This window comes from Staurois parvus, unplaced genomic scaffold (assembly GCF_062004578.1).
Source record: "Staurois parvus isolate SC_StPar_1 unplaced genomic scaffold, SC_StPar_1.0 ptg000183l, whole genome shotgun sequence".
Taxonomy (NCBI): domain Eukaryota; kingdom Metazoa; phylum Chordata; class Amphibia; order Anura; family Ranidae; genus Staurois; species Staurois parvus.
In genome coordinates, this window is record NW_028317979.1 from 207,057 (window position 1) to 232,871 (window position 25,815).

At 40.7% G+C, this 25,815-nt stretch overlaps 1 protein-coding gene across 4 annotated transcripts in view; it reads left to right on the plus strand.

Moving 5' to 3' along the window:
- The window catches only part of LOC149462174 (uncharacterized), a 72,101-nt gene that overhangs the window by 16,012 nt on the left and 30,274 nt on the right, over positions 1-25,815 (plus strand). For all 4 annotated transcript variants that reach the window (XM_089677263.1, XM_089677260.1, XM_089677261.1 and 1 more), the window contains 4 exons: positions 13,304-13,496; positions 17,568-17,620; positions 20,467-20,529; positions 23,162-23,254. In XM_089677263.1, the coding sequence (XP_089533389.1) occupies positions 13,445-13,496; positions 17,568-17,620; positions 20,467-20,529; positions 23,162-23,254 (261 nt within the window). In that variant the 5' untranslated portion in view covers positions 13,304-13,444. The remainder of the gene's footprint in view (positions 1-13,303; positions 13,497-17,567; positions 17,621-20,466; positions 20,530-23,161; positions 23,255-25,815) is intronic.

Below are 25,815 nucleotides of genomic sequence, written 5' to 3' on the forward strand. Positions count from 1 at the left end.
GAAGGTTGCCAGGAGGTAGAGGCCCACTCCACAATCCTGTGTGCCCACTCCAGAGCAAAGAATGTGTCAAGGGGCCATTTTTCTATATACTCAGTGGGGTTCTTTCCTTCAATATGTTTGAGTAGCCCAAAAATCCAGATATTGTTCCTACTTAGCCTGTTTTCAATATGATCAGTGCAATTTGCATGATTAACTTATTCTCCTGGCTTTAAGGTCAAGTTTGGTGGTAGACAGTTTATCTTCTAACGAACTCACACGGCCTTCCAAAACAGTGCAGTTCTGGCACCTTTTGCATATCATGTGCCAAATCCTCCCTCAAGTACTGAAACTGTGTTGTAAGAACAGAAAAGGCAGAGTTGCAGCTTTGTACTGCAATAAAGACGTCTTTTATGGTAGGTTTTGTGGATAGTGCAGGCTGCTGATGCGGGGTTATTGTTGTCCAGTTCCCCTGCACCTCCCTGACTGATGGCTTCCAGTCCCAGCGCCCCATCCCCTCTGTTACCTCAGGAATGTCAGTTCCAGGATCAAGGTGCACTTTATCAGTTCCGTCAACAGCTTTGGGCATAGGACTGTGCTGCATAAGGGCTCATTCACACTTGGCTGTTTTACCAACGCTTGCCAAATGCCCCTATAGCGTTTGGCAAGCGTTGGTCCGGCGTTTGTGGAGCGTTTTTTAACGCTCGGCAAACGCTCCACAAACTCGGTTTAGCAGCGGTTGCTAGGCATTTGCCGAGCCTTAAAAACACCCCACAAACGCCTATAATGCAGTTTGAATGGTGTTACCGCTCCGCAAACGCCCCGCAACCGCACCGCAAACGCTGGCCGGGTGTTTGCGGAGCGGCACCATAGACTAGAATAGGAGGCTTCAACGCCTCCTGACTCGACCAGAGGCGTCCGTTTTGCCGCAACGCAAATGCTCCCGTTAGAACAGCATCATGTGCTGTAATGTGCAGAATTGACAGAGGCGTTTGAGAAGCGGTAAAAACGCTTCCCAAACGCCTCTCTGCCGCCTGCACACAACGCTAGTGTGAACGTAGCCTAAGGGTTTGTCCAGAGGAACCACTCCGGCTTAGCTGCTGCTTCTTTGTCCTTGTCTTTTAGAGAACATGGAGAGAGTGGACCAGCATCATAATTTCAGGAGGTTTAATTCTGGTGCCATGCTATTGTATTTATTCCTCTTGGTTTCCATCCGCTCACATCCGAAGCCTAGCAATGCCTTTTTATTTAATTTTGATTAGGTCATATGAAATATTGATTTCCTACACAAGTAGAGAATGTTTTCTGTGCAAAGTAAATTTTCACATAACTTGAATGAATGATTAAAGTCACGGGCATAACTAGAAATCAAAGGACCTTATAGCAAAAATTGTAATGTCTTTCCCATAAAAAAAAACATTTTGCAGCTTCTAAATTACCACGGCACATGATAAAGGAAGAGAAGAAGTAGGAGGGTAGGTCTCTTTCAGCCAGGGGACCTAAAGTAAAAAGAAAATAGTCCTTTGTATAAAAAATGTTATTTAAAGTGACCCAGCACTAATTTAAAAGTCTCTGACACCTTGCCAACAAAGGGCACATTGATAGTGTATATCCAAAGTGACTTCTCCTACCCAGTTCTATTCAGTTTGGCAGTTTTTCCTCACTGCTCCTTCCTCCTCCACAGGGGTCCATGTGACCTCCTTCCCTGTGACAAGGCCTGGGTATAAAAAAGCCAGTCACTAGGCCCAAGCACTGTCACATAAAGGATAGTGTGATATCATTTATCCCCACAGTTGCCAACACCTCTGATTTTATTGCAGTGGCAGATGAAGGAGGGGCTGTGAAGAAGCATTGACAAGGTGAATATACGGGGTCTGGAGAACCCTTCTGCAAAGACCCTGTCACTTTGCTATGCATGGGCAAGGTAAAAGTGTCTATAGAACACAATGACAGCTGACCTTTAAAAAAAAAAAAAAAAAAGATACAGTAAATACTTACCTTTCCAGTGGATGGTGTCCTAAAACTTTGTTGTATTTCAGATCCCTGCCTGTTATTGATAACCACACACATTTATATGTTAGTTAAAGTGGTAGTAAACCACAGGTAAAAAAAAGAAATAAAAAAATCCCCTGCAAGGACATGTATTGCATACTAGCATATTATGAAGGACTTACATCAAAGCGAAGCCCTCCAGCAGTGTGCTGTCACTCCTGCAGAGGCTTCCATCTTCACCCGGTCTTCCTTCTGGGTTCGCGATCTCCGGCCCGCTGCTTGCACGAGTTGCGATGATGTCACTCCTACGCATGCGCACGGGAGTCCCGGGCCATTTCCTCGCAGATCTGGATGAGGGTATTACTGAGCTCCTGGACAGTCTGAGGTGCAACCTGGGGGTGTCGGATGGACCAAAATATGATATCCCAGAGGTGTTCTATTGGGTTTAGGTCAGGCAAGCGTGGGGGCCATTCAATGGTATCAATTCCTTCATCCTCCAGGAACTGCCTGCATACTCTCGCCACATGGGTATTGTCATGCACCAGGAGGAACCCAGGACCCACTGCACCAGAGTAGGGTCTGACAATGGGTCCAAGGATTTCATCCCAATACCTAATGGCAGTCAGGGTGCCACTGTCTAGCCTGTAGAGGTCTGTGCATCCCTCCATGGATACGCCTCTCCAGACCATCAATGACCCACCACCAGAACGGTCATGCTGAACAATGTTACAGGCAGCATAACATTCTCCACGGCTTCTCCAGACCCTTTCACGTCTGTCACATGTGCTCAGGGTGAACCTGCTCTCATTTGTGAAAAGCGCAGTGCGCCAGTGACGGACCTGCCAGTTCTGGTGTTTAATGGCAAATGCCAATCAAGCTCTATGGTGCCAGGCAGTGAGCACAAGGCCCACTAGAGCACTTCAGGCCCTCAGGCCACCCTCATGAAGTCTGTTTCTGATTATCTGGTCAGAGACATTCACACCAGTGGCCTGCTGGAGGTCATTTTGTAGGGCTCTGTTAGTGCTCATCCTGTTCCTCCTTGCACAAAGGAGAAGATACCGGTCCTTCTGATGGGTTAAGGCTCTTCTACGGCCTTGTCCAGTTCTCCTAGAGTAACTGCCTGTCTCCTGGAATCTCCTCCATGCTCTTGAGATTGTGCTGGAAGACACAGCAAACATTTTCGCAATTGCACGTGTTGATGTGCCATCCTGGAGTTGGACTACCTGTGCAACCTCTGTAGGGTCCAGGTATCACCTCATGCTACCAGTAGTGACACTGACTCTAGCCAAATGCAATACTAGTGAAAAACAGTCAGAAAAGATGAGTAGGGAAAAAAAATGTCAGTGACATCCTCCTGTAAAACCATTCCTGTTTTGGGGGTCATCTCATAGTTGCCAATCTAGTGCACCTGTTGTTAATTTCATTAACACCAAAGCAGCTGAAACTGATTAACAACTCCCTCAGCTACTTAATTGATCGGATGAATATCCCAGGAGTTTAATTGACTTAATGCTATACTCTGATTAAAAAGTGTTCTTTTAATTTTTTTGGAGCAGTGTACTAACCCATGATAACACTTGGGTCTCTCCATGAGTTGGCTGGGCCCTATAGTCCACCACTATTACTTGCCAATATATGCCCCCTCAATGGCCTGATGGAGTATGCATGCTCTGAACTCGTGCCACGCCTACCATTGCTGTACCTAGAGTGGACATCACCCCTGCTTGTCTTGTGGATCCACACTGACCAGGAAGTACTGAGAACCACCAGCACAGCCAAGGGCAGTGCTTTGGAGATCTGCAGCAAGGAATTGCAGAGCGGTTGACACCACTTTGACAAGCGCTCATTTGACTACTACTATTGTAAGTTGCCAATTTTGTGAAAATAAATTATTTGCTTTTATTGCTGCATTTAGATGGCGCGCTTCTCTTTTTTATGGTTCATACAGAGTTTCTTCTAGCTCTTTTTGAATTGGCTGCCACTAAGTCAAGCATTGTTGATTTATCCCTTAATGACCATTGGACTTTAAGGGCTTAACTTGAGTGGTTACTATACTAGCCATCACATTATACATCTGGTCTTTTTATTCATAGCGCCCCAAATATTTACTTTGTTATTGTACCTAGTTCACTAGTTAGGGTTATTTAACACTTACATAAGTGCCCCTTGCAATCCTTGCCAATGAAAAAAAATCTGAGCACATCCAAGCTATGTGCAGATATCCTGGTTGTATAGAACCACCTAGGGAGCAATTATGTGGGCCCTGCCCGCAGCAGTCATGCAGTGCGTGGATTTGTTGCAATTAGACTGATGTCTAATGCTAACCCTGACCCAGTCATCAGAGTCAGCTGGTCCATATAACCTTTGACCCCTTCAGCTGGCCAGAACCTCGCCTTCCAGACCTCCAAAGGTGATTGGCTAAAGAGGATAGGAGTCTTACTGGTTCCTCCATTCCAAATCTACACACCAGGAAGTCATTAAGCTGTCTAAGAAATACAACAGGGGCTAATGCAGGCCATAGACAGGCCGAAAACCGGCAGTTTTTAAAAAAAAAAAAAACGAAAAATTGGTCGTTCAATCGGCCGACGTTACCACCAACAGTAAAAAAAAAAAAAAAAATCTGCTGATTTTCATCCCGTCTACGGCCGGCATTTAATTACTTCTGTCCCTGCAGAGAGCTCCGCTATTATATTTGACATTAAAAAGTATAGCGATTGCAACATTGTATCTATTTGTATCCGAATAAAAACCTCTGTATCCGCAATGGATACAAATAGATACAATGTTGCAACTGCTATACTTTTTAATGTCAATTTGTATCCATTTCGGATACAGATGTTTTTATTCGGATACAAATAGATACAATGTTGCAACCGCAATACTTTTTCATGTCAAATATAATAGCGGACTGGAATTCTTATTATTTTTCTTTTTTTTTTTCTTCTTCTTCTTCCTCTTCCTCTTGCAGGTCACGGCTCATGCGCAGATTTTTTTTATCGGTAAAAATACTTTTTTTCGGCCGAGAAATCGGCCGATTTTCGACCCGTCTATGGCCTGCTTAAGTCATCATAGGCTTTGGTTGGAGCCCGGCAATACCTATTGATCATTTGAGTGCTATTTTCTTTATATCCTAGCTGGTCATTAACTTGAGGTAAGAGGCTCTATGTGCTATGGTGAAGGTGGAGGACTTTGTCTCCTTTCTTGGCACTATTCTGTGGCATTTTTCATATACATGAGATGCCTTTTAATGAACACCTTTACTGAACACTTTATATTGACTCTTTTCATATATATTTCATGTTTGAAAAAAAGTTCTGCATTTTTATTTTAATAAAGGGGATAAGTTCAACTAAGATCTTTCCTCTTTAAATTAAAGAGAAACTAAACCTTCTAAACATTTACAGCCAAGGAACCTGCCATATTAGATCTGCAGTTGCCATGGTGTTGAACATGTCATCAAATATGACACCAGTCATTTCATGACCTGACAGTTCAATTGAGAGCTAATCTGTAATTGCCATAATCATATTTGTTCATCGACGTCCCTCAAGAGATCGTGTGACATGACTGACCACATATGGTCATGTATATATGTGGTCAATAATGTCCCTTGGGAGATTCCACAATCGCCCTTTTGTGTACTTTAGCGGCAGGGACAGGGAGATGTCATTTTGCAACAGGGAAGCGATTTGGTGGACATGACTGTCAACTGGTGAGTTTTTACTTTCAGCAGGTCACCAGGCATTGCTCATTGTGATTGCATCACTGGATGGCATCATTAATGGTGAAATTACATTGTTGACCTTTTTGTTTTTTGTTTTTTTTCAAATAAAAGACTTCTAAAAAAACTGTGTGTTCATTTATTTTTCACTTTTTTGTGAACTTCCAGGAGTACCCCTTAATTTTTCATGCAGGGGCAGGTATCCGGGGGCCTCCTTATTGCTAAAAAGGGCTTCCAGTTTTCAATAGGGCCCCAGCCTGTAGACAACCACCAGACTAGGGTTGTAGGGAGGAGGCCCTTGTCGTCATCAATGTGGGGATAAGCTGCTTTGCCAGGGGGCCCTTGGTAAGGTGCCCTTCCTTGTTGAGGGCATGTGGCTTACTATGTAGTTCGGGACAGAAGTTCATGCTCATCTCCCCTCTTTCCTCTCCTGTCAGGCTGTATACTTGGATGAGGGTCTTCTATTCTTTTTATAGAGTAACACCCTGCTACATTGCAAGTTGCTGGATATTAATAAAAACACAAGATGGCAATGTCCTCTCACTCTGTAGAACATCCCCATGGACCTTGTAAACTGAACAGCAGGACTTTGCTGGGGAGCAGTATACAGGAGGATTAGATTTCCCAGAGGAGCTGGCATGTGGGCAGGGGCATTTATATACAGAAGCCTGGGAGACAGATCAGGAAGTGAGAGGGGAGAGAGCTGGAGAGCAGAAGTGGAGAGAGTTATGCTGACTGCCGGAGTACTGGACCAGGCCACAGAGCTAGAGAACTAGAGGGGCAAAAAGGAGTTGCTGACTGCCAGCCTTTCTATCCTGTTCAGACATTCTGCCAACAGTTGACCTGGGAGCATGGTGTCCACACGGAACACTGCAATTAAGACCGAAGAACCTGTGGAGGCCCCATTCTGCTGTGATAGAGACCACCAGGACATGGTGGAAGTTATTGATTGGGTGACAGAGTCCCATACACCAGCCAAACAAGTGAACACTGACATTCCTCTCAAATCTACCACTTTCCTGGACACAGTTGTGGACATTGCATATGGTTAACATGGGTTGTGGCCTAGTTCCCCCGGCCGCTATTATTGAACACATTTACAGCACAGTTCAAGCATCAGAGCTGACTACAGTGCATACCTTCTGCAGGCCAAACCACACCATTGTTACCCTAAGCATCGCCTACCCTCCTAAAGGAACCTCTAATGCCATTGCCACTAGTTACTGCAGCCCAGAGAGGAGTTGCCCTTTGCCAGCAAGTACTTCTGCCAACTTCTGACACCTTTTTGCCTAAAATTTTCAACTTTCTCAGTTCACTAAAGGGACACCACCCAAGTCAGGTGCCTTTTAAAGGGATAGTACTTGTCCTTACCTCTTCTTTTCCAGGTATTTAATCCTTTTAGGGACTGTCACCTTCATCTCTTCCCACTTAAAAGGTCTGGATGATTGTAGTGCACCAACTGATCCCCAACGAGCACGCAGAAGATTCCTCACTGTATTTAGATGGCTATCAGATCCTGAGGGCCAAAACTGAGCTAGTTCAATTTTTGATAGTTTTATTTGCTTGCTGGGGACCAGGGGCAGACTGACAACTCATGGGGCCCCCGGGCAATAGGGGATCATGGGGCCCCTGTGTCCTTGCCCAAACTTAAAAAAGCCTTTGAAAAAAAAGGTACCAGGGGCATCTCATGGGGCCCCCTACTGACCCCAGGCCCTCGGGCAGTGCTTGAGTTTCCAAATGGTCAGTCCGCCCCTGCTGGGGACTTGAAACACCTCAGGTTGGAGGTTTGGGGTTAGTTTCTGAATAGCAGGCCTGCTAACACTGTTTTAGAGTTTGCTGTATGTGTTGTTTCTTTGCTTAGAGTTGCTAAGAGTGACAATTGCCAATACATACACATATACCACTTTATAATTCAAAAAACCTCCTGCACTCACATGGACTCCTACCCTAAAACCACAAGCTGCTGACACTAAACTTATACCCAAAATAAGTGAATGATCAGAAAAATAAATTAAAAGTGCAGCGCTAATAAATCAAAATAAATATCCGATGAATACGTGATACAATAAAAAACTCAATACACCCCTACAAAAAATCAAAAGTACTCAATAAATATAAAGTGACATGCGTGTATTCCCTCATGGGCAATATCTGGTGCAAAAAGTGACAAATATATCATATATAATAATAATAAAGTGGCAACACACATATAGTGCTCAAAAAAGATGAACCAAAACTCAAATACGAGAAAAGTCCAAAAAATTTGTAGTAATAATGATGATGCAATGCTTAATGATGATCTTCACACTCCACTCTTCATGCAAAAGTAATGTGCAGTGTGCGTGATTCACACTTGACAATCCTTAACGGCCAAAATGCCCCCTCACCTCCTTCCTTAGACCCCAAAGGGCCAGCACGCTTTCAGGATCACACAATCCTACCAGTATGGATCCCTCTCTAGGTATCGCCTTCCACCTCCAGCATCCACCAGTTTAGCAGCCAGCTCCTCCCAGGGTCATAGTGAGACACAAGCAGAGACCCTCCATAGTGCAACCAGTATTTTATTCAGCAATAGGTATATAAAATAGATTTCCACTCACATAAAAAAACTAATATTCCAGCCTCCTACCACATGCTATGGGCGTACTGCATGGGTAATACACAGGGTGATCCAATATGGCCCCCACGCCAGAAATGACGTCACCGCATTTGCCGGAAGCTCCTCCCCACGTACCGACGCGTTGCGTCACGTTCAACACGGGACTTCGTCAGGGTAACGCCCATAAAGGACAGAACTTCCTTATATAGGAGAGTCTGCACCAATAATCATCCGGAGGCGGATCTCCGGCGGCCATTTTAAAGAAGCCAGTCATCCGCCCATGTCTGCAGACACTGACCTATACAAGGAGGAATAATACCTCCAACACCCAAATTCAAAGTCAGTTTCTCCTATACTTAAATCTATATCCTCAGCGCTAAAATGCATAGGACTAAAATATACAAGGGGAAATACTATCAAATAACAAATAGGAGTACACAAACAAGTAATATTACTCCAAATAAGTATATTAAAATAAAAAACATACTTAAGTGAAGATTACCTTTACAAGTAAAAGTGAGCCATCTAGTGGATAAAATTAATAGAGCATGTGAACTAAAATTCCTCATATAAAAACTAATAGACATCCTAAGAAATACTTCTACATAAAAATCTTACAAAAAATTGTATTTACTAAAATTATTTAAAATTACTCTAACCCACATTTAATAAACCCTAATAAGATAAATACCATAAAAACTATTAGGGGGGAACCTGTCAGCCATGCAGACACCCATAACAAAGGTTCACAATATAAACACAATCACTAATAATTAATGCTAATATCTACCAGGATACTATAAATATATTGTATATTTAAAATCCCATATATTGCACAAGTAAACAATAATCATTATCAACCATCACTTAAAAAACAATTCAAGTCGAAATCCACATTTAAACCCCTCGGGTTTGCGTTCGCATCTCATAAATAAACTTGGACTCAACCTGGCTAAGGGAACGCACTTTATTAAGTCCCCTCCAGTGACCTTTAAACTTTTCAATACCCCAAAATTTTAATGTGGAGGGATCTTTATTATGATGCGTCAAGAAATGCCTAGACACATTGTGCTTAGGAAAACCTTTTTTTATGTTCTGCACATGTTCACGTAGTCGCTTCCAAAGTGGTCTCTTAGTCCTGCCCACATATTGGAGGCCACATGCGCACTCCAGACCATAAATAACTCCCTCCGTCCTACATGAAATAAAGTCACGAATTGGGAATTCTCGTCCCGTGGAATAGGCTATAAATGAGGATATCCTTTTATTATGCCCTTTGGTCTCTCTACATGCAAAACAATTCCTACAGGGGAAAAAAACCTTTCTGGTCTAGGAATGTTACTCCTTTTTTATTTCCTGGCGGGTCCACCACATTCTTTACCACTTTATTCCTAATCCTTCCGATAAATAAAAGTGGGACGTTCCAATAAAATCTTATTTAAAATAGGATCCGCTTTCAACACTGGCCAATGTTTTTTAAAAATTCTTTCAACTTTCTTATAATGAATATTAAAATCTAAAATTATGGCTACTTGATCATTCATGTTCATATCCTTCACTCTATCAGTCAACATCAATGATCTATCCATTTCTCCAATGTTCTTTATCTCATTTTTAATATGTGTTGATGTGTAACCTTTTTTCTCAAACCTTTCACCAATTATTTTGACCTGTTCTTCATAATCTACTTCCAACGTGCAATTTCTCCGTAAACGCACGAACTGGCCCCTAGGGATGTTTAAAAGCCAGGGGGGATAATGGCAGCTATCCAGAGGGATATACCCATTCCGGTCCACCTCCTTGAAAAAGGTTTTAGTAGTAAGTCCCAATTCCTCAATCCTAATATTTAAATCCAAAAAATGTATGGACTCATTACTTGTTTCCCAAGAAAATACAATATTCCTATCATTGTTATTCAATGATTGAAGAAATATCTGTAAGGATTCCTTACTCCCCTTCCATATTACTAACACATCATCAATAAATCTTTTAAACAGTATAAGTTGTTCAGGGTAGTGTTGATAAATCGTTTCTTCCTCCCAGTTTTGCATGTAGAGAGACCAAAGGCCATAATAAGAGGATATCCTCGTTTATAGCCTATTCCACGGGACGAGAATTCCCAATTCGTGACTTTATTTCATGTAGGACGGAGAGAGTTATTTATGGTCTGGAGTGCGCATGTGGCCTCCAATATGTGGGCAGGACTAAGAGACCACTTTGGAAGCGACTACGTGAACATGTGCAGAACATAAAAAAAGGTTTTCCTAAGCACAATGTGTCTAGGCATTTCTTGACGCATCATAATAAAGATCCCTCCACATTAAAATTTTGGGGTATTGAAATGTTTAAACGTCACTTGAGGGGACTCAATAAAGTGCGTTCCCTTAGCCAGGTTGAGTCCAAGTTTATTTATGAGATGCGAACGCAAACCCCGAGGGGTTTAAACGTGGATTTCGACTTGAATTGTTTTTTAAGTGATGGTTGTTAATGATTATTGTTTACTTGTGCAATATATGGGATTTAAATATACAATATATTTATATTATCCTGGTAGATATTAGCATTAATTATTAGTGATTGTGTTTATATTGTGAACCTTTGTTATGGGTGTCTGCATGGCTGACAGGTTCCCTCCCTAATAGTTTTTATGGTATTTATCTTATTAGGGTTTATTAAATGTGGGTTAGAGTAATTTTAAATAATTTTAGTAAATAAAATTTTTTGTAAGATTTTTATGTAGAAGTATTTCTTAGGATGTCTATTAGTTTTTATATGAGGAATTTTAGTTCACATGCTCTATTAATTTTATCCACTAGATGGCTCACTTTTACTTGTAAAGGTAATCTTCACTTAAGTATGTTTTTATTTTAATATACTTATTTGGAGTAATATTACTTGTTTGTGTACTCCTATTTATTATTTGATAGTATTTCCCCTTGTATATTTTAGTCCTATGCATTTTAGCGCTGAGGATATAGATTTAAGTATAGGAGAAACTGACTTTGAATTTGGGTGTTGGAGGTATTATTCCTCCTTGTATAGGTCAGTGTCTGCAGACATGGGCGGATGACTGGCTTCTTTAAAATGGCCGCCGGAGATCCGCCTCCGGATGATTATTGGTGCAGACTCTCCTATATAAGGAAGTTCTGTCCTTTATGGGCGTTACCCTGATGAAGTCCCGTGTTGAACGTGACGCAACGCGTCGGTACGTGGGGAGGAGCTTCCGGCAAATGCGGTGACGTCATTGCCGGCGTGGGGGCCATATTGGATCACCCTGTGTATTACCCATGCAGTACGCCCATAGCATGTGGTAGGAGGCTGGAATATTAGTTTTTTTATGTGAGTGGAAATCTATTTTATATACCTATTGCTGAATAAAATACTGGTTGCACTATGGAGGGTCTCTGCTTGTGTCTCACTATGACCCTGGGAGGAGCTGGCTGCTAAACTGGTGGATGCTGGAGGTGGAAGGCGATACCTAGAGAGGGATCCATACTGGTAGGATTGTGTGATCCTGAAAGCGTGCTGGCCCTTTGGGGTCTAAGGAAGGAGGTGAGGGGGCATTTTGGCCGTTAAGGATTGTCAAGTGTGAATCACGCACACTGCACATTACTTTTGCATGAAGAGTGGAGTGTGAAGATCATCATTAAGCATTGCATCATCATTATTACTACAAATTTTTTGGACTTTTCTCGTATTTGAGTTTTGGTTCATCTTTTTTGAGCACTATATGTGTGTTGCCACTTTATTATTATTATATATGATATATTTGTCACTTTTTGCACCAGATATTGCCCATGAGGGAATACACGCATGTCACTTTATATTTATTGAGTACTTTTGATTTTTTGTAGGGGTGTATTGAGTTTTTTATTGTATCACGTATTCATCGGATATTTATTTTGATTTATTAGCGCTGCACTTTTAATTTATTTATACCACTTTATGCTGTTTGACCAAGCTTAAAGTCAAGTTTAATATAAACATCATATTAGTTTATGTGTGAGCCTACTCTCTGGTGATAATTTACTCTGCTCAGAAGAGTACTGTGATGTCAACAGAGGTTGGGCTTTCAGAGAGGGGTCCACAACGACGGGGAACCGAAAAATAACTCATCGACTCCTAAGGGAGTAGTGCTACAATAGAGTCTTGTTTTTTGTGCGGGGTTCTCTCTTAAAATTCACACCAGACCCCTTCAGGTCTGATTTTTTTTTTTAGGGTTGTCCTATGACATCCATCAAGGATCTGTGTATGGTATGTATTTTGAGGGAACTCAAAATGATAAAGTACAACTATAGGCTAAACATTTTTTTTCATTGTGGGTAGAGTCAGGGATGGTTAGAACCTCTGTCGTTTTTTCTATCTGTGTCACATTAGGGAGATTTCCCTTCACTTCTTGTTCCATAACCAAAAAAGGAAGTAAGAACAAATCCATGCAAATTAAGGTCTCTTGACCTCACCCCAGGTCACCAGAACTAGTGTCCCCATTGGAAATTTCCCCTCTGTTACTGTTCTGGAGGCAATCGTAAATTTGGGATTTGTTTTTACTTTCACTCAATGATAATGGTAAGCAGGACAAATAGAGAGGTTGAATCTCCCTAACAGGTCCAAAACATGACAGGTATTCTAATCCATCTACACTCTTTCCAAAATGTAAATATATATATATATATATATATATAAGTTTTGCCTTTAGTTACACTTTAAATTTTTGCAAATGAAGAATTGCTAACATTTGTAACATCTGTTCCAGTTTCTATGCTATTTGGACTTTTCTGTCATGTCTGCCAAGCATGTGCCCATTATGTTAACAGTAATACAAGAAACAATATCCCTACCACAAGCTTAACAAGTGTTGATCATTATTGGACATGTTACAAAAGCAGGACCTGGTGCCAAAATCATAAAATAATACTTTGGCACAATAATCTCAGTTTATGTTGAGAAAATAATTGGCAATGACATACTGTTTTGTTAACTACAATCAATATTTACTTTAATCCTATATGCTTCAGGATTAAAGATGACTGTCATGTGAAGACCTTTAAAGTTCTTGATTTTGTTCCATATTTTGGATGATGTCAGCATCTTCAGTAGTATATAACAAGGAGCTGCACCTAGTTGTAGTACCCTGAGGTGGACCAAAAACCTGAACAATGAAGACCTTCATCTTCACCTTCTTTCTGCTGGCTGGTTACAGCTTTTGGGGTAAGTCATTCACTTTCATTTGTCAGTTATGTGAAATAGGAATGATAGATCTACTTCTTAGTGCTAAATATTGGTTGATGCGTTACTTATATATACTGAGGTACTATAACCAGGCTTCCATTTCCACAAGGCACTCATGGGTTGAGGCTAGAACAGCAGGATAACAGGAGGCAACATTCAGTATAGCTTTTGCAATTACATTACATTTATTCATTTATTAACATTACATTTTTAAGTTCTTCACCTTGACTTCCTGCTGAAACCCATGTACAACAGCTAAACAAGTTAAAAGAGAAGTATGGGTTACATAAAAAAAAAAGACAATGGTACTAATCTAGGTAGATGCAGCATCGATCTTATGCTGCATCTGTCCCCCGCTGGCTGTAGAACTGAGGGATCAGTCCTTAGTGTTTTGTGAGCAGAGAGCTGATGACTGTCAGTCACTGACTCTCTGCTATGTCCCTTCAGCACTCACTGGAGCTCTGGACAGTGGAGGGGGAGAGAGTGGCCGGCTCAGACTCTCTGTGGTTGCTGAGAGGCTGAGCCAAGTGCAGGTCCAGGCTTCTGGGTGGATCCCGATCATATGGTCGGGATCTTTTCAAAGCCTGGACTGACTCTGTGATATCAGCTGACAGTGGGCTTCAGCTCGCTACCAGATGAAAATGGGTCATAGGAGTGCAGCATGAACTGTCTTGGCTGACGATGTACTGATGATTTTATTCGACTAAATACAGTTAAAACAATTTAGATGACTAATATACGACTAAAACTAAAATGGCATTTGAGTCAAAAGACTGACTAAAACTAAATCAAAATTGGATGTCAAAATTAACACTGGAGGAGACTAGGGCCACTTGGTCCAGTATAGTTTGCCAGGCTTAATCAGTAAATTCCCCCAAATATTTTTCCCACTTGCCTTGGCCAGGGAGGGTCAAGTTACCTAAGTATTTTTTTAGAAGTTGCATGTAAATAGAGGATGAAGATCCTTATTTGCCAGTAGTTACAGCTAAGGTTTCCATAAGCGGCGTAGAATGTAGGGTTAGGTTTACCTGTTTGGACTGGGAGAACATTCCATGTCTAAGCTGAAGATTATGGAAACACCTTCGAGATGGTATGTTATATGTCTCCTGCAAGTCTTGAAAGGTTCTTAACACATTTTGAGAGTACATTTGACCTATACACTCCCCTAGAGTAGCAGAAGTCAAACCCTTCTAGCTTACTCAGTTCTTCATATGCTGCATTCTCTAAGAGTGGTGTGTTTAGCAAGTGTTAAGCCTATACAAATGTCTGTCCTCATTCATAAGTGCCCATGAAAAGGTATAATACAGGGTTAACTTGTAATTCATGAATGTGACAGTCTTTTTCATAACACAAAATGATGTTACATAGTTATATAGTTAGTAAGGTTGAATAAAGACACCAGTGTATCTAGTTCAGTGTGTGTATGTATACAGTATATATATAATAAAAGAGTGAGCGCTAATCCGAAAAAGCAGCTAAGCACTCTAAGTAACCAATATATACTTAAACAGAGTAATAACAACAAAAGTGCAGCGCTAAATAATAAAGTCTGAAAAATGTCCACTTTAAGTCTAATTCATAAAAACGTACCAGATGACAAGTAGAAATCAATGGTGGTGATCCGTGAAGAAAAGCAGAAATGCGCACTCACCAGAAGACAGATATAAGTAAGCAGTATGCATCAAAGCTCATGGATCCTCAATCAAGGAAAAAACTGGTCTGGTCAAAATGGGTTGATCCTCCCTTAAAGATGCAGAGCTTATCCAAAAAAGATCCAGGTAGCCAGAGGTCTCCTACAGCTGGATGGACGGAAGGGGTCACTTGCTTACAGGGAGTCTTCCTCCTCTTGGTAAAAGCCTGAATTCTCAGTAAAGGACTCTGCAAAAAGGTACTCCTCTCAGGGAGTCAGGGAAGGACCCCCATAGTCCCTGAGGACTTAGCCCTTGGTAAATTTATTAGAAAGCTTACCGGCTCCTCTGTCCTCTGTTTACATTCCAGGAATTAAAAAAAGCTTTCTAATAAATTTACCAAGGGCTAAGTCCTCAGGGAGAAGGGTTGTGTTAAAGTTCCATTCCCATCAAGAACACTATAATTGAGCTTATAATTGAGTTACCCAGCATAGAAGAATATCGCAAAGAAATTAGGCCCTGGTTTGCTGGACAAGAACTACATTTGGACTTAAATGGTGTCATGGTTGTGGTCCAGTTGTGATTTTTCTATGAATACTACACTATGGGCGTCCTTCCCTGACTCCCTGAGAGGAGTACCTTTTTGCAGAGTCCTTTACTGAGAATTCAGGCTTTTACCAAGAGGAGGAAGACCACCTGTATACAGTATATGTATGTCTATACCCTAGTATACTACGTTCGCTAAGAAACCCATTTATATATTTTTTGAAATTATCGACACTCCCTGCTAACACCACCAACTTTGGAAGGGAGGTCCATATCCTTACCACTTGAATAGTAAAGAACCTCCTACACTTCTGGTCCAGCTTCATTGAGTGGTCATGTGTCTTCTCAAGAAGCGCAAGGTTGAGTAGTTTTCTCCTTAAGCTAGAATCACCATTTAGATATTTGTATATTGTGATTATATTTCCTCCTAAGTGTTTCTTCTCCAGGGAGAATAAGTTTAAAGTGGTTCTAAGGTCAAAAGGTTTTTTACCTTAAAGGATTGGTTCACCTTTCATAGCATGTTATCTGTTACACCCATATTCAGGGTTTAACATGTTACGAATGGACCAGCCCTGGCACCTCCCAATCCACGTTGTGACAGTTAGTGGAGGATCTCCTCTACCCTGCTAGCTGTCACAATTTAACACAAAAACATGGCCGTGGCTCCACCCGCCAGGCCGCATCACTCATTCAGAGTATTCTGTGAATAAGAACACTACAAGTTCCGACAGCCTTAGAGGCAGTCAGCTTGTAGTTCTAAATGAGAACGCTGTGGAGCGCAGTGGTAGTTCATTCAGTTTTCCTGTCAGTAAGTATCTGTCCACCTGTATGAGATGTATGGGCACACAGATACACTGACAGGTCTGCAGGAGACCTGAATGGCACCAGCGATCTGCCGATCACTGGTTCCATGCTTTACAGGCTCTAGAAACAAAAATAATTAATGCACATTTTTTACCTGCAAAAAAATGGCCATTTATTATTTTTTGTTAAAAGGTGAACTTATCCTTTAATGCATTCTATGCATTAAGTTACAAAACCTTTCACTAGCTGATGCGCTCTAAACACTTACTTGAGTCCTTCATGGATGCAGTGCTGTGAGCGGATGCAGTTCTTCTTGTCCCTCTTTCTCTTCTCACAGGAGGATCAAACAGCAGCAGGAACCATTGGCTCCTACTGCTGTCAGTCAAATCCTGTGAGGAGGTTGGGGGCAGGGCCAAGCCACACTGAGTGTGTCTATGGATGCAAACAGCCCAGTTCAGGAGCATGCTCACACATGTGCCCCCATAGCATGTGGCTTGCTTTGAAGGCACAAGCAGAATAGGAGGGGCAGGCAGTGCCAGTGGGGATAAGACACCGCTCTGTGCAATATTATTGCACAGAAAAGGTAAGTGCACACCCCCTTTTTATAAAAAAAAATGCTTAAACAACTTTAGTGTGTAGTAGTTCCTCGTAACTGAGGTCTTCCAGTCCCCTTATTAGCTTTATCACCCTTTTCTGGACTCTCTCCAGTTCCAGCACATCCTTCTAGAGGACTGGTGACCAAAACTGGATGGCATTCTCATGATGTGGTTGGACCAGAGTTTTGTCAAGTGGTAGAATTATAGTCTTACCTCTTGAGTAGATACCCTTTTTAACGCATGTTAATGTTTAGATAACAAAGCTTGAAACATGACCAGTGTTACCTTGTCTTAGAAAATCAAATCGTCAGCGTATAAAGAAAAAAAAAACACATTGCATTTTATTACAATGGGTCAGTAATTGGTAAGTTATTATACATGAACTTCAACAATATGTGAAATCAAGAACTGAGGTGAAAGTATTGCTATGATGAAAGCTTAATGTTGCATAATATGTATTTGTCTTCTGATTATAGAAACAGAAGCTGGAGTATTAACAAAAGCTGAGTGTTTGGTGAATTTCACTAAAGTAAGCTTCTTTGTCCTCTTTCTTGTATACTTTATATCCATATTAAAACATTATGTATACATATACTTAGCTCAGTCCTCCAGCATATGCATTTACTCTCCTGTTATTCTGGTGTCAGTGACACAGGCCCTGCCACCATCCTAAAGACACAAATTCTACCACCATCCTAGTGACACAGACCCTGCCACCATTCTAGTTACAAAAATAGTGCCACTGTCCTAGTTACAAAACTTCTGCCACTGTCCTAGTGACAAAGACCCTTTCACCATCTTAGTTACAAAAAATTCTGCCACTGTCCTAGTTACAAAACTTCTGCCACCGTTCTAGTGGCACAAATCCTATCACCATCCTAGTGACACAGACCCTGCCACCGTCCTAGTGATACAGATTTATTATAGTTCCAATTATACAGACCCATCCCTCTTTCTAGTAACCCAAACCTCACCCCATATCAGTGACAATGGCACAGATTACACCCCATCCTAGTGACAGATTACACCCCCATTCTGGTGACAGTGCCAGGCTGGAAAGCTCTTATGGTGGCTCTAGTGATTAGATCGAACGATTATTCACAAATCAGACAATGTGGTCAAATCTATGATTTATGGAAAAGACACAAGACTCTGACTGGTCTGCACAGAAAAAAGGTAGATAGGTCAATATGATTGCAAAGTATATGGCACCTCAGACAATTTTTTCAATTATTATATTTTTCTCACAGACAATAAAATGATCAACAGTACGACTGCATAAAAAATTGCCCTGTAGCACTGTGATAGACATTTCCACCTGTCCTGCTATAGCTCTGAACAAGAAGTACATCAGAGGTTTCCTGTTCAGAGCTGGTAAAGTAGCTGACATTTAATGTCTAGTGGCAGCTTTTTAGCAAGTGTCCAATACCTGTCCTTTCCTAAAGTTCCATAAATATGGATTGATTCATCAGTTTTTTGTTATATACAATCCTTAAATTGTTTAATGGTGTAGCACCCTCAAGTGTGCTAGTAGAATAGTGTAGTGTATTATAAGCAAAATCATTGTGTGACTCATGGTAATTTTGTGGGTCATGTGATACAGGTCGGTTTATTGCAAATCAGCTGGATGACTCTACAGGTTGTGGCTCTATGGCCTCCTCCTGACTCTGGAGGACCATAGAACCTTCCAGAGGTTGGTATGAAGGAAGGGGTGGAGGCCAAATCTCCATATTCATCGGAGGTCTGTCCAATCCCAGGTTTGGAGGCCCTGGTAGAGTGATGAACTATAAATATGTGAGAGTCAGGCTGACAGGGGTCAGGTAGAAGATGGAGTGATGAGAAGACTGTCGGTGTCTAAGAGGGGTCCCCTAGGTCTGGGGGAAGCCTGCCTTTAGGTTGCTCTCAGGCTGGCTCAGTAGGATACATTGTGTTGAGAGGTGTGGATAGGAGTAAGGCCTGGAGCAGCAGGGAGCAAAGAGGACATTGTGAGAACAGCAGCTAAAAGGGAATAAAACTGCCAAACGTAGCAAGCTTTCCAAGGACAGCATTAAGCTAAATCTTTATCCTTGACATGGGAGATCTTCTGAGAAGCCAGTAGGGCTGGTAGTGCCTACATATGTGGGAGATTTTTTGAGAAGCCAGGAGGGCTGGTAGTGCCCACATCCTGGAGAGCTGGGAGCAGCACTGTAGGGGGAGAGAAGACATTCCTGCATGTAGCGCACATGAAGAAGTAAAGTGATTTTTGAGGGGCTGCTAGTTCCTCACTTGTAAAGGGAAGCTGCTACTGATCCTCAATGACTGACAGCTTTCAGGAAAAGAACAGTCCAGGATCTGCTTCTTTTTTTTTTTTTTTTTAAGGGGGGAAGTATCCCCTTTCCATTATTTCAAGCCAAACTGGGCATCCCATAATCCCTATTTCCCTATCCAAGTTGAACTCCCCTAATAAATCAACAAAACCAAGTTCATGGACTGATCACTATCTTTGGATGAAAGTTCATGTGACAAATTGTTGTTGTCTGGCTGTGCGGAGGGAAGCTTAAGGATACCCACAATACAGCGGCCCTCACGAGGGTAGCTCAACAATGGTAATATATTAAAGCAGCATTAATCCCCCAAAAATAATATATTGCAGCTAAACAATTCTTAAGCGTAGTGACTGCATTTGTTTTCTGTTCTCCTTTTTATTTCACCTGGTGATCTGACCACTAACACACTTCCTGTCTTAGGATATCTCCGCTCTGGATGGAGGAGCAATGGAGACACATTTGGACAACAGTAATGTCAATCTGGGAAAAGGGTAAAGTTAGATGCACTAGCAAATTTAGATCAACAAATGAATGCAGAACAGGAAGGCCAGAACTTTTAGGACTGTATCACACTTCTGATCCTGTCAATGGTGGCAACTCTATAGTGACAGTAATGCTAGAACGGGCAGAGAGAAACACTTACCTGTTCCCGTGACATCACTTATTGGGTGGATGAAGAGGCAATACTTTGTCACCGGTGAGGGAGATTCTGCAGTGTTTACATCAGCATGGGCCAATGAGGGAGCAATGCTGAACACAGGTGTGCATTTCTCTCTGCCTTTTTCTAGAAATTATAGAAAGGAATGTGCCTAGTCCCTTATCTGCATGCTGTTCTGAGTCAGGGGTTTATAAAGTAGTGAAGCCACTGGATCACCATGACAACCAGGGAAGTGGTACTTCAGAAGCAGAGCTTATCATTGTCAGCCTCCATATCGCTCCAGTACAGGTCACTTTCAATGTTCAATGCCCACAAACTAAAGGAATGCGTGGATCTTGACTGTAAAATGTTGACAGCTGCTTTGTATTGTACTAATGACTTATTAATGTTTTTTGTTTTTCTTTTTAACAGACGTTTGAAAACTTTACTACAGATTTTACAAACTTAATGTGCACATTATCTAAAAATAAAACGGTAATTATTAGACATAAAATGCTTTCTTTTTTATAACTTCATATGGTAGAATGTACTAGAATGGGTAAGAATAGTTTGTACATTATGAACTTCTATATAATGAATGTACATAGGATAAATAATAACAAATAAAGAAAGGAAGCCATACTATGGATCAGTAATCATATATCTATATTAAACAAATCCCTGGAATGCAGGCTATATGTATGGGCTTCTCAACTGACGTGTTTCACTCAGTAGGAGCTTAAAGTGACACTAAACGACATTCTTATTTTCTAAAAATACCCATACACATTCACTGCTTAATGGCCCGCTAATCTATTTTGTATGAAATTGTTTCTTACTGTGTTTATCTTCTTTCTTGTAATGTTCTCCATGAGCTCCCAAGCCTCTCATTTTCCTTCTCACTTCTGTTTGTTTAGAATGAGCAGTACATGTTAGTTGTGGTCATGTTCACTGCTCTGTGCATACTATAAATCCTATAGTTTACAGCCCCTAGTCCATCTTGGTAGTGAGCAAGAGAGTGTGACTATGATCCTACGTACTGGGGTAGATTTACTAAAGCTGGTTCACTCAGAATCTTCTGTACCTGTGCATGATAGCCAATCAGCTTCTAACCTCAGCTTGTTCAGTTAAGCTTTTGCAATAAAACCTGGAACCTGACTGGTTTCCATGAAGTGCATGAGATTCTGAGTGAACCAACTTTAGTAAATAAACCCCACAGTGGGGCCATGAAGAAAGTACGAAGCTACCGTCTAATAGAAAGTCAGATCACAGCAACAAAAAAGAAGTTTAGGGACATGGAGGAGGCTGAAAGCAATAGATAGAAGGTAATTTTGAGTTATGAATACGTAGAACTTTTTGAGTAGAACTTAAAAAAAAAAACCAGAATTTAGTGTCACGTTAAGTGATCCCAAATTCTGAGTGGAGGAATGTGGGGGTGGGGGAGAGAGAGTTCGGGATGAAGGCACAAGCTATGGGAGGGATAATAGAAGGAAAGAGGTTAAGTTATTTTCTGTTTGGACTCTCTGTTTGTGAGGATCATTATATATCCAGTCCAATAGTCTCATGAACTGAGTAGCCTTGTAGTATAGTTCCATGAGCGGGAGCCCTGCTCTTCCTAAATGCTTCAGTTTGAATAAATAATCATAGCATAGGCACTGGGAAAGTTGCTCCATATGTATCAAAGGAGAGTTGATTTTAGTGTACAGAGAAAATACTTGGGGGCCTCATTAGTCAGAAACACATATAATATGCAAGGTTGGATAGGGAGCTCCATGAGCTCCCAAACCTCTTCTTTCCCACCACTCACTTCCTTTTGTATGAAACAAGCAGTGTTCCCAAGGATTCTTGGGACTTGGAGGGGATTGAGAGTAATAGAAGAGACTTTTTGAGTGAAGAAAAAATACTTGAATAGAGCTTTCACAATCAATAGTCCATCTCAGGAGCAAGCAGGACCATAGAGAACAAATGTAGCCACCCTCTAACAAGAAGTCATGTCATAGAAGCACAATGAAGGAATTTGCAAAGTTGGAGGCGGCTGATAGCAATAGAAGATACTTTTTTGTGTTAATATTACATACCTGAATAGAATTTATTTTTAAATCCGAGTTTAGTGTCACTTTAATCGTAGAAAAATGTTGGAGGTGAAGGTCAGATGGATTGTCTATGTACCAGTATTTATTCAGAAATACAGTTATTGATCCAGATTGCAGCTTGCTTCCTTTCTTTATTAGTTATGTACAGCTGGGTCCAGTCAGAAGCTGGCAGCCAGGACAGGAGAATGAGGATCTAGAATTCAACTATGGATTGTGTTTACATATTTACATAGGGCACCTGGCACACAGGAAAGGGGGTATACTCTACAATACACCTTGGGGAAGCAATGGTGTGAGTTGAAAGCAAGAGCAAGTACTTTATATTGCCTGCTTTTCAGATCGCTATGAATTGGATCAATTCTGTGTCAGTACAGAGTCACTTTAATGAAGCATGTTGTATTAAAAAACTACTGCATGCCCATCTTAGAGGTGATTGAAGGGCAGATGCCAATGCCAAATTTAACAGCTTGGTTATCCTGACAAAAACCTAAAATAACCTTATTATTGGTTTTTTTTAATACTAAATATATAAGGTTTCATTTGGTATACGGTTTTAATAGATACCCCGCACAGATTTTTCATAATAAATTGAATTATGGACAAAAATATTTCTTCAAATTGCATTTCTAGCCCTTTCCAACCACCGCCTCCTAACCGTAACAGGATCTAAATGTTGGGAGGCGGAGGCGAGCATTCCAACCATGTGACCGCTGTGATGGTCACATAGTCGGAAAGCTTCCAATCTGAAGTATGCATCGGGAACTTTCCCGTACCCGCTCGTTACTGTGCTGGGGTTCAGCAACGGCAGTCTTCATATTTCTTCTAGTACATCTTTGCTTTAAAATATTAGAGAAGGCAAAATGGAAATGAACATAGGCTATAATATAAACATTCCCTGCAACTGACTGGCAGCGTTCTAAAGCCGATTTGTCTTTACACAGTGGTACAATATAGATTTCTAATACTGGAAAAGATTGTGTCATAAGCAGACTTCCTCTCCTGCATGTTTAACTGATTACATTTTACTTCCACAGGATGATGTTAAGGCGGATAATAGCACTGAAAATAAGGATGATCCTAAGGTTGCAGCAATTAAACAATTCTTAGCAAAGTATGATGGCAAGCTGGTAAGACAAGCCTGTGTTTTGTTTAAGCACAGGACATATTTTATACATTTCATTGGCCCTAAAGTCTAATTTTTATTGTATGTTTTATGTTTTTACAGCAAGTGTACTGTGTAATAAAAGTGAAGCTTGTCTCATTGCCTACTTAGGACCAGCTCTAAGCTTTCTTAAAACTGGAAAAATTCCTCTTCTCTGGCTGTTTTGCTGAGGCTGCCGGCTGTTCCAATTTCAGTCAGCACGCCTTCCGGTGACTCCCCGTTAGGCCCGCTTCTTTATCTGTACCGAGTGAAAGACTTTGTCTCTTGGGATATGTGACATGCAAAGAAAGGACAGAGCATTTCATTCGACTAGGCAATTGATGTGCAAGGTGGGGGGAGGGACTGTGATTCTGGACAGTTTATTGAAAAAAAAGTGCCTTCTATGCACAGGATCGGAGGAGGGGTGGAGAGGGGGGATCATTTATCAGAGGAAAATTTGCTTTAAGGTTTCCATTTCTTCAAGAATTTTACCAGGATTCAGTTTTTAGATAAAATTAACTAATTCAGAACTGATTTACATCATACATTTATACAAGTACTTTACTGGGTTTTCTGTTTTTTTTTTTTTTTTACAAAAACTGAATTTTATTGGATCCCATCTGTCCCATTATATTATTTTATTAAAGACTTAATGTATATTTAAAACATTTATTTTTTATTTTTAAATTGAATAGAGTATGGCATGGTTAAAGCTGAACTTTGAACACTATACATTTCTTTGAAATATATTCCTCAATAGTCACTAAAGATACAAAGTCACTTTGTGTGCACCAAATGCAGATATTACCTTGTAATGGTAGCAGTGACATCATCACTATGCTGTACATAGCCTGTGCAGAGAGCAGAGGTATGTGAGGGATCCAGCAGTCTCCACCCACTACAGGCTGACTGCAGAAAACTACATGAGGGGTGGAGAAAAGACCAGTCACACTGCTCAAGAGGAGAGAGCAGCAGTGATTGGTCTTTATTACAGGAAGTTCCTGCACAGAGGCAAAGTTTCACACTGGATAACTGCACAAATCTGTAAGAAATACACAAAGCACTCCAAGATGCAAGGTAGAATACACACGACTCTTGTATTTAGACAATATTTGCTTATCTTGGAGTTCAGCTTTTTGAGTCCTAATAGATGTATTTGCCATCTGTCTCCTATTCAAAAGATTTCCCTTCACGTCCTGTCCTCCTGACACAAGTGATAGGAAACCTCTAAATTGAGAGAAGTGCCCTCTCAGGCGGTTGTCAATTTATAACATTGCCCCTGTATACCTGGTCCACTGACTACAAATTTTAGATTTTTCCTTATTTTCAGTTTGATGACAATGGTCACCAGGACAAATAGAGAAAGTAAATCTTCTTAGTGGAGTACACAAACAGCAATAAAAACCTGACAGGGATTCTACCCCCTCACCACTCCATTCTAAACAAAAACCTTGCTTTAGATACACTTAAGAATTCTATTTAAGCATTTAAACAACAATTTAAAGACTTGAGAAATCTTCATGTGTTTTTCTAGGCAAAGCTTTGGTTTTTTCCACTTTTGATTAGAGCTGTGAAGGGTTAGACCTATTAAGCTTTTTTGGGGTCATTTATTATTCACCCTCTATTTGTTCTCCTAACCATTGTCACAGAGAAAGAAAGTGAGGGGAAATCCACAATTTTATAGTTTTCCCCAGAACAAGAGGTGAGGGGAAAGTTTCCAGTTAGGACACCGGTTTGGTGAACAACTGTCTTGGGAGATTTCCACTGACTTCCTGTTGTGCCTCTGGGACAGGAAAATTGGAGGGAGTTCCCCAATGGTACACAAATAGAAAAAAAATATACTGATAGGGGTTTTATTTACTCCCTAGTCTTTCACAACCAAAACAAAAGTTGTAACTATCGGTACACTTTAACGAAGAAAAATAACGTATATTTGACCCATAACCATTATAGTCTCCCTTTAACCCCACAGCCAGGCTAGCTAATAGTCAGGATAAAAAGATTTCCAATAATATATTCTGATCATCACAAGAAATTATTTTAACATTCAGAACCTAATTTACTTTAGTTTATGGCTGTCATAACATGAATGCTTGTATCTACTATAAAATGATCTTCGATTAAAGTGGAACTTTAGGCAGAAAATTAAGTCTAAGTCCTGCTAGATCACTTCAAAAATACAAAAAAAATTCCAGTACATTTGTAAATGCTATAACTTTCACGTAAACCAATTAATTTACGTATTGGGATTTTTTTTTAGCAAAGATGTATCAGAATACACTTTGGCCTAAATGTATGACTAAATTTGATTTTTTAAATTTGTTTTACTGGACACATTTAATAGCAAAAAAGTAAAAAAATATTGTTTCTCTAAACTGTTGACCTTTTTTTTTATAGCGCAAAAAAATACAAAACACAGAGGCAATCACATACCACCAAAAGGAAGCTTGTGGGGGAAAAAAAAGGACATAAATTTAATTTGGGTGCAGCATTACATGACCGAGCAATTGTCAGTTAAAGTAACGTAGCGCCATAACGCAAAAAATG